The sequence below is a fragment of the Panthera pardus genome, unplaced genomic scaffold (assembly GCF_024362965.1).
Source record: "Panthera pardus isolate Hobbes unplaced genomic scaffold, ASM2436296v1 HiC_scaffold_8, whole genome shotgun sequence".
Classification (NCBI taxonomy): Eukaryota; Metazoa; Chordata; class Mammalia; order Carnivora; family Felidae; genus Panthera; species Panthera pardus.
Genome location: NW_026527013.1, coordinates 122,094,505 through 122,106,139, shown reverse-complemented (window position 1 = coordinate 122,106,139; position 11,635 = coordinate 122,094,505). Strand labels below are relative to the sequence as shown.

At 44.1% G+C, this 11,635-nt stretch overlaps 1 protein-coding gene across 2 annotated transcripts; it reads left to right on the top strand.

Moving 5' to 3' along the window:
• The first annotated feature begins 325 nt into the window (after nucleotides 1-325).
• Nucleotides 326-3,739, top strand: NEUROD6 (neuronal differentiation 6). 2 transcript variants are annotated; one of them, XM_019443739.2, is made up of 2 exons: nucleotides 326-554; nucleotides 2,046-3,739. In XM_019443739.2, the coding sequence occupies exons 1-2, from the start codon at nucleotides 537-539 to the stop codon at nucleotides 2,937-2,939; spliced, it is 912 nt and encodes a 303-aa protein (XP_019299284.1). In that variant the 5' UTR covers nucleotides 326-536; the 3' UTR covers nucleotides 2,940-3,739. The 2 variants fall into 2 exon arrangements, with proteins under 2 accessions (XP_019299284.1, XP_019299282.1); XM_019443737.2 differs by having other exon boundaries at nucleotides 328-554; nucleotides 1,905-3,739.
• Nucleotides 3,740-11,635: the final 7,896 nt, after the last annotated feature.

The window sequence follows — 11,635 nt, the reverse complement described above, 5'->3', positions numbered from 1 at the left end:
GCCAGGTGCACGAATGGGATGGTGATCTTTACTAAACGTCAACATCAACAACAACAAAAACCTCTCGCTCACACAAAAGCCCACCTTGTAAATGAATGGAATATTAACGACTACCTAATAGTTGCACCGTTGGCAGGGCGAAACTGAACACTAACACAGCTATTTCTACAGACTGCCAGTGAAGCTGAAGCAGCTCTAGGAGAGAAACGCACCTACTGTATGTGAAATGCTGGTGCAGATTTTTTCCCTATCAGTCTAACCTTCTGTGTTGATGCATGAATGCTGGTACCCACTTACAGGGATGCCAGATGATCAGTGCAGAATGAAGGTCCCAAGAGAGAGGATCACATGGTTCTCTCTGCCCTGTGACGTCACTAGCAGATGGCATGGGTACCAGCTCTGGCAGTTGGCATCAATGTCACTTTTTAGAGATCAATGAGATAGTGCAGATATACACAGATCTAGAGACTCCAGGAGACGATGCGACACTCAGCCTGAAAAGATTTGGAAGATACAAAATGAAAACCGATTATTGAATGAAGTTAAAACCTAAGGTAATATAAATAAAGATATACTTCAATTGATGCTGGCTTTGCATGCAAGTATTTAAAGATACAGTGTCACTGTCTTATAGTATTTACATGCTCTTTGCCATCTATAACTTCTTATCATATTTCATTCTTATGATGTAACTGTCACATACTTTCACTGCTATTATGTAACACTGCAAGTATGTGGACATTGCTAAGAGTTTGTGTGTGTGTGTGTGTGTGTGTGTGTATGTGTGTGTGTGTGTGTGTGTGTGTGTTGAGGGGGCTGGAGATTGTTACATTCGAAAGTCTGTTTTAACGTGCCTATTTGTTTGAAGACTTTAGATGAAAATACTTGCTACTTCACCAAACGAAAGCCAAAATTGTATTTGAAACACAAATTATTTTCCCCTTTCATTCGGGATTCTGTACACACGTGCACAATTGCAGTCAGAATCCTTGGACCGTTCCTGTCAGATATTAGCTAGAGGGAGACTTCTGTGGCTCGCAGAACAAAAACACTACGAGAGTGGTTTTTTGTCCAGGGTGATTTGAACAGCAGTAAACAGACGATTACATTTGGAAAAAATGTAAATGTAAAAGCAGTTTTAACATTTTCTTTGATTTAAAAAAAATGCCAGTGATTCTTGTCTTTTAAAATGTATTTATGGAGTTTATTCCAAATTAGCCTGACCCCCCACCCCCCCTTTTTTTTGGTGAAGGCTGGGAAAACAGTGCCCTTTTACATATATTTCTTCACTGATCAGAAAGAAATCAGTTTAAAAATTGGCTTTGATTAATCTTTTCTTTAAATTCGTAAATGTCAACAGCCACTTATCTAAATTTGCAGTTACATAATACAGCAAATAAAGTTAAGGCTTATTTCTTTTTCGAAAAAAAGAAAGAAACACCTCACAAATTTGTCAGCTAACGGAGAGGTAATACTTTTTCATTTTAAAAACTGGTGTCTCTTTGCATTTTGTACTCAGGGGAATTGGAATTAATGAAATTCTGCATTGCTATATCATGTTTTGCATTTGCTGGAATTCAAAGGTCCTTTTTGTGCATTAAAAATAGTTTAAAATCAAAGGAAAATGGAGATGGTGGTGGCAATGTAATAAATGCTTCTTGTTTTGTTTTCTTTTGATAATTTGCCTGTATAAATTGATCCTCTCGCATGTGTCCATGTAGTTTTTATAATTACAAGTCTGCACAAACTCAAAAATTATAGTTAATGTAAAAAATTGGTCCCCGAATCAGACTTTTTCACGTTTTTCATTTTTTGTATTCTTATGATTAAGTCATTAAATATGCTTTAAGTGTATAAACTTTAAAAATGAAAACACTTTAAATATTGTGCTGGCATTTTTTCAGGTAATTTAAGATTAGAGAACCATGTTAACACTACCGTTTGATGAGTCTGTTGTAATGCCAGAATCCCAGATGTGCAGAAAGTTTTCTAGAGAATGTGAGGACCAGAAGCAAATTAAGAAACCAGAAAGCTTTTCCAAACAGATTGTCCTTCGAGGAAAGAGCATCAAAAGGGCCCCTGGAGAAGAAACCGAGAAGGAAGAAGAGGAGGAAGACAGGGAAGAGGAAGATGAAAATGGCTTGCCCAGAAGGAGGGGTCTTAGGAAAAAAAAGACGACCAAGCTCCGACTGGAGAGGGTCAAGTTCAGGAGACAGGAAGCTAATGCGCGGGAGAGAAACAGGATGCATGGCCTCAACGACGCTCTGGACAATTTAAGAAAAGTGGTCCCCTGTTACTCCAAAACCCAAAAACTGTCCAAAATAGAAACTTTACGACTGGCCAAAAACTACATCTGGGCACTTTCTGAAATCCTGAGAATCGGCAAGAGACCTGATCTGCTCACGTTCGTCCAAAACTTATGCAAAGGTCTTTCCCAGCCGACTACAAACTTGGTGGCAGGCTGCTTGCAGCTCAACGCCAGGAGTTTCCTGATGGGTCAGGGTGGGGAGGCTGCGCACCACACAAGGTCACCCTACTCTACCTTCTACCCGCCCTACCACAGCCCTGAGCTCACCACTCCCCCAGGGCATGGAACTCTTGATAATTCCAAGTCCATGAAACCCTACAATTATTGCAGTGCGTATGAATCCTTCTATGAAAGCACTTCCCCTGAGTGTGCCAGCCCTCAGTTTGAAGGTCCCTTAAGTCCTCCCCCAATTAACTATAATGGGATATTTTCCCTGAAGCAAGAAGAAACCTTGGACTATGGCAAAAATTACAATTACGGCATGCATTACTGTGCAGTGCCACCCAGGGGTCCCCTTGGGCAGGGTGCCATGTTCAGGTTGCCCACCGACAGCCACTTCCCTTACGACTTACATCTGCGCAGCCAATCTCTCACCATGCAAGATGAATTAAATGCAGTTTTTCATAATTAATGAGGAAAATGAAAATAAACAGTGGTCATTCACCTCCCCCGTCTAATTAAGACAAAGCAGATGCTTGTGGGCTGAATAATTGGCACAACTCTATCTAAGGTGTTTACTAGTTTCTGAAGTGTGTTTCAACTATTGTGAGAATTTTCTATGTAATAATAAATCTCTTTTCGTATGAGAACTTCTTTTCCTTTCCTTTTGTCTGTGAAGCACTGTGATTCTGTTTCTACTGGAAGGATTTTTTTTTCATGTTTTATTTTCTTTTAAGTTCACTTAATTTGTTTGAACAAGGTGTCTAAAAATATACTGTTGAATAAAGACACGCACACAGCATAACTCAATGTCTATTTCAGTTGTACAGTAATTATAAAAATGCATGTTATTAAAATCAGATGAATAAAATGATGTGTTTATAATTACTAGCAATTATATATTATGTATCTCTGAAAATTGAAAATTTAAAATATTGAGAATAACACTAAGGTGACATTGATATTGGAAGATGCATTTGAGGATGTGCAACAATATAAAAAGCTATGCAATTTTCTTTTTATTAAGGATGAATCTAAATGCATTCAATTGGTAACTATTCCTCTTCAAGTTCTGCAGAGGGGGCAACATGATATTTGGGTGGACGGTGTCATGATTTGGGAACAATTATTTCAATCATAAAGAAAAATTTTTCAGCTCTTGTTTTGTATTGTTCAAAAATTATCTGTACAGGTTTGTTATCACAATGTATAATTGTGTTTTTCCACCCCACGTTTTTAAAGCAATTAAACATAGATATTTACACTCCTAAAGGACATCCATTAGCTGTGATATTTTTGCATGATACTTATTATTTCCTGGTACACAGCTGCTTTCTGTCTCTGACACTCCCTCCTCCCCATTGCAGAAACATTTCTTTATTTCAAAACCGTACGAGATAAAACAAATTTCTTAAACAAAATGGCCAAAGCGCTTACAAGAAATTTTTTTTTTTTTTTTTTTTTTTTTTTTTTTTTTTTTGAGTATCTTAAATGAAAGAAGAGGAGCGCACGAGGGTTAAACATCCTGGGGAAACAATGATAAATCCTGGTAACCTTCAGCTCCAGCCGAAATTCGGTGGCAAATTTCCAGCAAACACCAAGAGTGGATGTTAAAAATGGAAGGTTTTACTCTGCGCGGTTTAAATAAGTCTGGCCGATTAGAGGCTAAATTCTGTGTGATTAAAAGTTTCCTGACAAAAGGCCACCAAAAACCCTCTTGAATAGCGCCTGGGGAGCTCAGCCTCTTAGGCAGAACTGAGTCCCTCCTAGGATAAAAGCCAAGGTGGCAGTGACCTCCCTCCAGATGCCCTCTTGCGCCGGTTTGCCCCCCACAGGGGGAGGAGGGGGACAGCTGCGAAGGTCTGCGAGGGTGGCAGAAATGTGTCCCGCGGTGGCGGGACTGAGCGGGTCTGGGTGGGCCTTGGCAAGAGGTCCGCGCTCACCGCCGGCCGGCGCTGCCCACTCGTGCGCCCCGCAGATACTGCCTGAGCTGGCGCAGGCCCGACGGCTCCCGGAGGGCGGCGCGTGGGGGGATTTGGAGCCGGCTTCGCGCCCCCGCGGTTGTCACGGGTGCACAGGGTCACAGGCTGCACCGCCCGTGGCCCGCCCGCAGTGGGCGCCCTTGGGACCCGGGGCCCGCGGCCCGGCGAGCGGCTACCGAGCTGACCCCGCCCTCCCGGAAAGGGGCTGCGGGGCATGGGGAGCCGGCGGGCCCAGATACCCTGTCCCGAAGCGGGGAGGAAGGGACCTTTTGGGGCCAGGACCCGAGAGGCTGGTAAGGGCGACGCCCATTCTCCCGCTCGGGCTGCCGCAGTGGAGGTAGCCGAGGTGGCGGCTCCAGTTTGCTCAAACTCCGCTGATATCTGTCCCTGTCCTGCCTTCCCATGCCTGCAGGACTTCTAGAGTCGAGGCCGAGAGGCCTGCGACCCATTCTCCAGGGGCAGCGGCTCTCCAGCTCCCCCAGCGTTAGAGCGCACTGCAGGGCTCCGAAGGGCAAAGGGGTCCAAGCAGCTGCTGGCGTGGGATTCGGCGGGTGATGCACGCGCCCTTCTAAGTGGTTGTGACAGCACCTGTTCATTCCTTTCCCACGAGGGCAAAGAAGTCAGGGAAAGAGGAGGAAGTGTGCCCTCTAGGGGTGGAGAGACGTTTGCCCGGGGTAGTGAGCCGTCAGTTCCCTGTCTGGACACTGGAGCGACTCGCCCTGGCTTTCTGGCAGACACGCACAAAACCTGCCCTCTCTGGGACCGTGTCCAGGATTGCCAGGCCTCTTCAAGGCCCCTCAGACCCGAAGAGTCTGATCACTGCTCACCCCGTCTGAGCAAAGAGCAAGAAAGTGAGGAAGCATCAGAAACTAGAAGGATCTGACTTAAAAAAAAAAAAAAAAAAAAAAAAAGTAAGGCATTTCTGTTTAGTCACTAACAGAATAAGTGAGGTCTCCCCCACCTTGTTCCAAGGTGACCCGCTTCAAACAACATCGCACCGGCTCAGTGTCTTGTTGGTCCAGGCAGGCTCTGACCACAGTCTTTCCAGGGTCACAAATCCATGTTGGAGCTAGAGACTACAACAGGAGATGCATTCTCCCCTGTCCCTCTGGCAATATGGAATGCTGAGAAAAACGCAGCTGGCTGAATGGGGAAGAAGCAAATGTTCAGAAGTGTCTTATGTCAGGGCTCAGTTGGAAATAAACTCAAGCAAAAGCACGGGGGTTTCCGGCACAGACCCCAGAGATTGTGAAATTTCTTCTAAGGTTTGGGTGCACAAATCTGATGCGTGCTCTGTTGCCAGTAGGAATCTGGGATGCCATGGTGTATGTGAGTTGTGTGTGGGAGACTGATCTCTGTGGCTTATTCATCCTTCCCATCCCACCAATGACCCCCAGTAAGGGAGCCACCCAGCTGGTCCCCTTTACACTAACCAAGATCAGAAGGTCACTGTCTTTGTCAGTGTCAGGGAATTAGGTGCAATTCCCTATGCACCTCAATCCTGAGAAATTATGACTTGTTCATTCATACACCAACATCACAGATGCCATGCATTGCAAAATCTTACCTTTTAAGGTATTACTCCCATGGAAGGGGGAATGGTATAGTATAGACAGTGCACTTTAGGGTCAGGAAGTCTTGGAGTCAGATTTGGATCAAAATTTTGCCTCACCACTAACCTCTTATTGCAGCCTCAGTGAGACAGGATACAACATCCAATATGGAGGTCAGGACACCTTAGTTCCTTGCTTTCTTTCTGACCTGCTTTCCTCATCTCCCAACAAGAAAGGATGAAAAGCCTTTTCTGTTTTCTGAATGTTTTAAATAATTATTGCCTTTCATATTGAAAGGCTTCTTTCGAGTTGAATTATGTGAATATTATATTTATCTTTTATATTATAAATCTTGTATTTCTACAATGTTTGTCCTTTCTCCTGTATCTCCTGTCCTTTCTCGACAAAACAAAGATGCATTTCCCTTTATATGAAAGAAGTAGTAGGTAGTGCAGAACTTAAATGGCTGTCCAGGGGCACCAGAGGCCTTGGCTCCTACCTTTCCATTCTGTGAACCTTAGTGTGGTACTTCCATTCTCAAATTCGCCTCATGGCCCCAAATGGCTATTGGGGTTCTAACCGTTGTGTCCTCATTCCAACTAAGAAGGAAAGGAGATGGCAAAAGGGTGTCCTGCCCAGCTCACCAGACCCTTCTAGAAATATTTGTGGAAGTCCCACCCAATGGCTTCTACTTAATATCTCACTGATATTTAAATCTCACCTCTAGATTTAAGAGAAGCTGGAAAATCTATCCTTTTTAATCAGAGCGTATTGCCACCTGCAAGTAAGAAAGAAGAAGATGGATGCTGATTAGGCACTTAGCAATCTCTGCCATGCCTCCCTTTCTGGATTCTCAATCCTCAAGAGGTTGGACCTCATCGCATACACTGTGTGGACCACCTCAGCACTCTTCCTTGCACGTCATGGTGCTCAATAAGATTTTTAATTGTTTTCAAATCCTCCTGACAGTTCAGGAGGCATATGTCGTTGCAAAACATGCCTTCCTTCTGGGTGCTCATGGGACACACTGCACTTCATACTTCAGGTGGACCATTGCTACAGCCAATCCATCCCTTATCAATGCCCTCACGGGGTTGTCCTGAACCACACTGCCCTCTTCCTCCCCACACCACACTGCCTCGGCCTCTAACATGACACATTTTTGCATGGCATCACTAGACTTACCCAGGTTCAGTCTATCAGACAAGAGATTGTCTTAGCTTATTTTTTTTAATATCATGAGCCCCATCTTTACATACATTTTCCCTCCCCAGCCGTGAGTGGCCAGGTTTGCTTCCCTCTTCCCAGGACTTGTGCCTATAACTCTGCTGTCTACCAATTCCTTCTTCTCCTCTCTGAGATCATACACTTTGCCCAAGTATTCTGGTTTCTGTTTCTACTGTCTCTTTCCATTAGATTGCACACATCTGTGTTACCACATGGCCTCCTAGGCTCCTCCAGCTTGTGGAATCTAAGTAGGTTCATTCTTCTTTTTTTTAATTTTTTTTTAATGTTTATTTATTTTTGAGAGAGAGAGAGAGAGAGAGAGCGCAAGCGAGCAAGCAGGGGAGGGGCAGGGAGACAGGGAGACACAGAATCTGAAGCAGGCCCTAGGCTCCAAGCTGTCAGCACAGAGCCCGATGCAGGGTTCGAACCCATGGATCACGAGATCATGACCTGAGCTGAAGTCGAACACTTAACCAACTGGGCCACCCAGGTGCCCCTAAGTAGGTTCATTCATTCTTAAGTCCAGTCCTCCTTACCCCCTGCAAAATGGATGGCCTCGGGCCTCTCGCTGTCTTGAAGACATGGAAGGAGAGGGTTTCCTGTTCCCCCAGGTTGCTGTGCTGCTTCCGCCTCCAATGCAGTGTCACGTGGTTGGTGTTCTACCCCAGCAGCCTACCTGTGACTTCCATCTAATGTCGTTTGGGGATTTGCACTCTCCCTTGGAACCAGTTTCTGTCTCTCATCACCTGCCTGTGTGTCTCTGACGTATAAGAGAAAACATGTTCTCATTTTGAAGGCAAGGCAGGGTGCTCAGGCTCCTGATGAGGGTCTCTTGCTTTAACCCCTCAGCCCTGTGGCATCTGGTCCCAGGATGCTCTGCCGCCCCACACAGGAGATCAAGCATAACCTTGTGCTGTCCTCAAAGCCACTGCAGCCTGTTTCCCCTCGGGCTCTGTTTCTCAGTTGGCCTCACTGCATCTGATACTTTATTTGTAGGTATCCCCCTCTCCAACAGGAACCCTGTTTCTTAATGCAGGCTCCCAAATTAGGACAAGGTTCAAATTCTTCTTTTGAGTAGTTATAACTAGGGGATGGAAGGGGAGGGTCTCTACCCTGCCCTTTCATACGAAGTGTGTAATGCAATGTTCTAACTTAGGCAGAGACTCAGCTAGGTATATAAGATTTCCTTCCCAAATTGGAGAACCCTAATAGAACAACAACAACAAAATACCCTTCTTCGTCCTAAAGCCCCGCCTAGCCTCTCGTTCTCTTTCTTTCCTAGTCAAAGCTCTTCAATACGCGCTGGACACAAAATGTGACACCTTCTTTAGCACCCTGTCTCTTTGATCTGCTGTAGTCCTGCCTCCACTTCTACCATCCAACCGACACTGCATGTGTTGTAATATTTACTCCAACTACTGTGGCATCCTTTGAACAAAGCATACTGATGTTTAAAAATGAAAGTGTGTAAAAACCACCGATGAAAAGAATTGGGATAGCAGGTTGGAATTGACGAGAGATCCCATTACAGAAGGGGGTGTGCAAGATCTGCTGAAGGTGTAAGCCTGAGGGCCCAGCTTTGTCCACCTGTGTCCATTAGCTTTGCATGCTTAGGAGAGGGACACAACTTTGCAGATTCTTGGTTTCTGGTAAAAAGAAGAACCTAAGAAGTAACACAAGTTGCTGACATCCAGTGACTGTTCAGTCCTTCTCTTGCTCACTCCCTGGCCACCCCTGCCCTCTCCAGCTATTGTGGGCCTCCTCACACTTTGGTAACTCTTCTTCTACTCCTTTACAAGCTCTTCTTCCTTCTGTCATATTTCCCGGGCACCCAGCCCTCTGCACCTGTCTTGTCTTGCGGATCCCACTTCTCCTCCTGTGCCCCCTATGTGAGGACCACCAGACCTGTACTTCAGGCCCCCAAATACCTCAGTGTTTTTCCATGGTCCTCGAAAGCTCAACATGTGGACAGTGAAGCCCTCTCCAAAACACTACCCCTCCTGACAGTCATTTCCAGAACTCTGCTGCAATGTGTAGGAAAAAATGATGTTTATTATTTTTCATAGTTCCTTCGCTTTCTTGCCACTGGCCTTTCAGGTTGATCTCCCAGTTCAATCGCTTTTCTCTTCTCACTTCACACCTAGACCAACATACTGGCCTCCAAGCTCATTACCCTGGTTCCATCTTCCTCCTTCCAGCCCATTTCCCAATGCCAGATTAATCTTCCCCAACTACTCCAACACACCAGTCCCCCAGAGTGACGCCTTTCATGGTTCTTATTTTCTATCTGATAAACAGTTAAATGCATTTTTTTATTCATCTAAATCTTCCATATTAAAACTGAGAACTGATGATGTCATATAGAACATTAGAATTTACAAAATACTTTTTACATGTTCACCTTTTTTAGTCCCAGGAACTTCAGCATTAGGTAATAATTCATACGGCCCTTATTTGGAAACCAAATCAACAGAGACACGTCACTTGCCCATGGGCACAGTGCTAATGGACAAAGGTGGACAAAACCAGTCCTGAGGCTCCCACCCGCAGGCAGTATTCCATAGTCCCTAAATTGGCACCCAAGGCCTTGTGTGTGGAATACACAGTCCATTTTTCCAACCGGATATCCCATTTCTTTATCAATGGTTTTCACCCACTTTTTAAAAAGCATCCATATGCTTTGTTCAAATGATGTCTTAGGAGTTAGTGTACATGTAAAAATGTTTCTGGTCCTGGTAAAGACAAGAATGGAGGACCAGGAACCAAGACATCCTCATTGGTGTTCCAACTCCTCAGATATGTCTGAGGAGCAAGGTTAGACAACTTCTGTACTACAGGAAAATGGTCCTGAGGTTGAACCTGTTTGTTGTATGTCCATCTGCTTTGGGGTCTTACACTGCTCCATCTGTTTGAGATGTCCTCATTTATAGTCTCCACTTTCTCAAGTTCACATGTACTTTAAGGCCACCTCCTATGTGAAGACTTCCAGATCCCTCTAGTCCATAGTTGCATCATGCTGCTGCAAAGTCACATCTCTCTTGTTTCGGTCACATAGTTGTCATCTAAATCTTCACTGCCTACATATTTCTATACCCCAAATCTTATTTAAGTCACATATTGCTTTGTAACTTATAGATATGCCTAGATGGTATACTCCTTGAGAGCAGGGGCAATATTTAATCTTCTTTGTGTCTCTATGTACACATAGTCATTATGTTCTTGACTCGTGAATGTGATTCGAGATACAAGCTCTGGCTTTTATTACAGAAGAACTTCATGAATCACAAGCAAAACAGCATGAATCTTTCACACTCAATGACACCTGACACTAAGGTTCAGATTTTCACCTATGAAGTGAGAATAATGACATATACGTCATAGGGTTGCGAAGATAAAATGCAATCATTTAGGAAAAGTACTAGCTCACCTCCTGGTTCAAAGCAAGCAGGCAGCTGATGAAGCCAGCTATTGTTTCTATTATTAACGTGGTATCAACATATTGACTCTTGCAAAATCTGAACAACATGAACAACAATTTTTTACAGTGCAGGTTAGATCCACGTAGCACATTGCAATACCAATTTAGCCTAGTGCATTTAATCAATATGATTTTAGTATATTATAAAATACAATTCTGTTAAATCTAAAATATAGCAAATTCTATTTATAGAAAAAGAGTCCCTCACACAAAGTATGTATTAGTTCAACTGAAATTTTGCTTCAGATACACACACACACACACACACACACACACACACACACACGAAAAAAGTTGGAAAGCCACTGATCAACAAGATACCAATGGTAGGGTAAATAAATGAGAAAGCCAGACACCAAGGCCCTGCAGACACCTAGACCTAACCTTACAAACTGCATTATACCTTATGTCAGGCCCTCTCCTACCAGAAAGGTGAGAATGCTTGAGAGGGTCCCCTGCATGCTTACCTGCCAGTTGCCAGAGATGACTCTTACAAAGTAGCAAGAACCACTAAAATGCCAAGTCGGGGACCTTATTTCTTTCCAGAATTTGACAAAGTCAGTCTTGCAATGAGAACTCTCAGAGGAAGATGGCAAAGAACCAGGATCCTTTCAACGTTAGAAAGAGGAGAGGCACCCAATCAGTTCAGAGACTTACATTGAAGTATAAAGAAAGAACCAAAAAAGTGTGAAAGACCCCATCAGAATTCTGCAAGAGTCCCATCAAGTCCTGGATTTGTAGGTCAGGATTCCTAAGTTTTTCTGGCATCAGAGTCACCCAGGAAATAATTTTTGGAATACAAGAGCTCAGATTTCACCTCCGCCTGCTGAATCTTTGGCTTTACCTGGCGGACATGAACTCCTGGAATGCCAGCACCAGGTACATTTCACATCACTAAACAAGGAACTCAGTCTTCGGAGTGACAGAT

Coding starts and splice junctions, on each gene's coding strand:
- NEUROD6 (XM_019443737.2), top strand. CDS start 1,926: ATGTTAACACTACCGTTTGATGAGTCTGTTGTAATGCCAGAATCCCAG.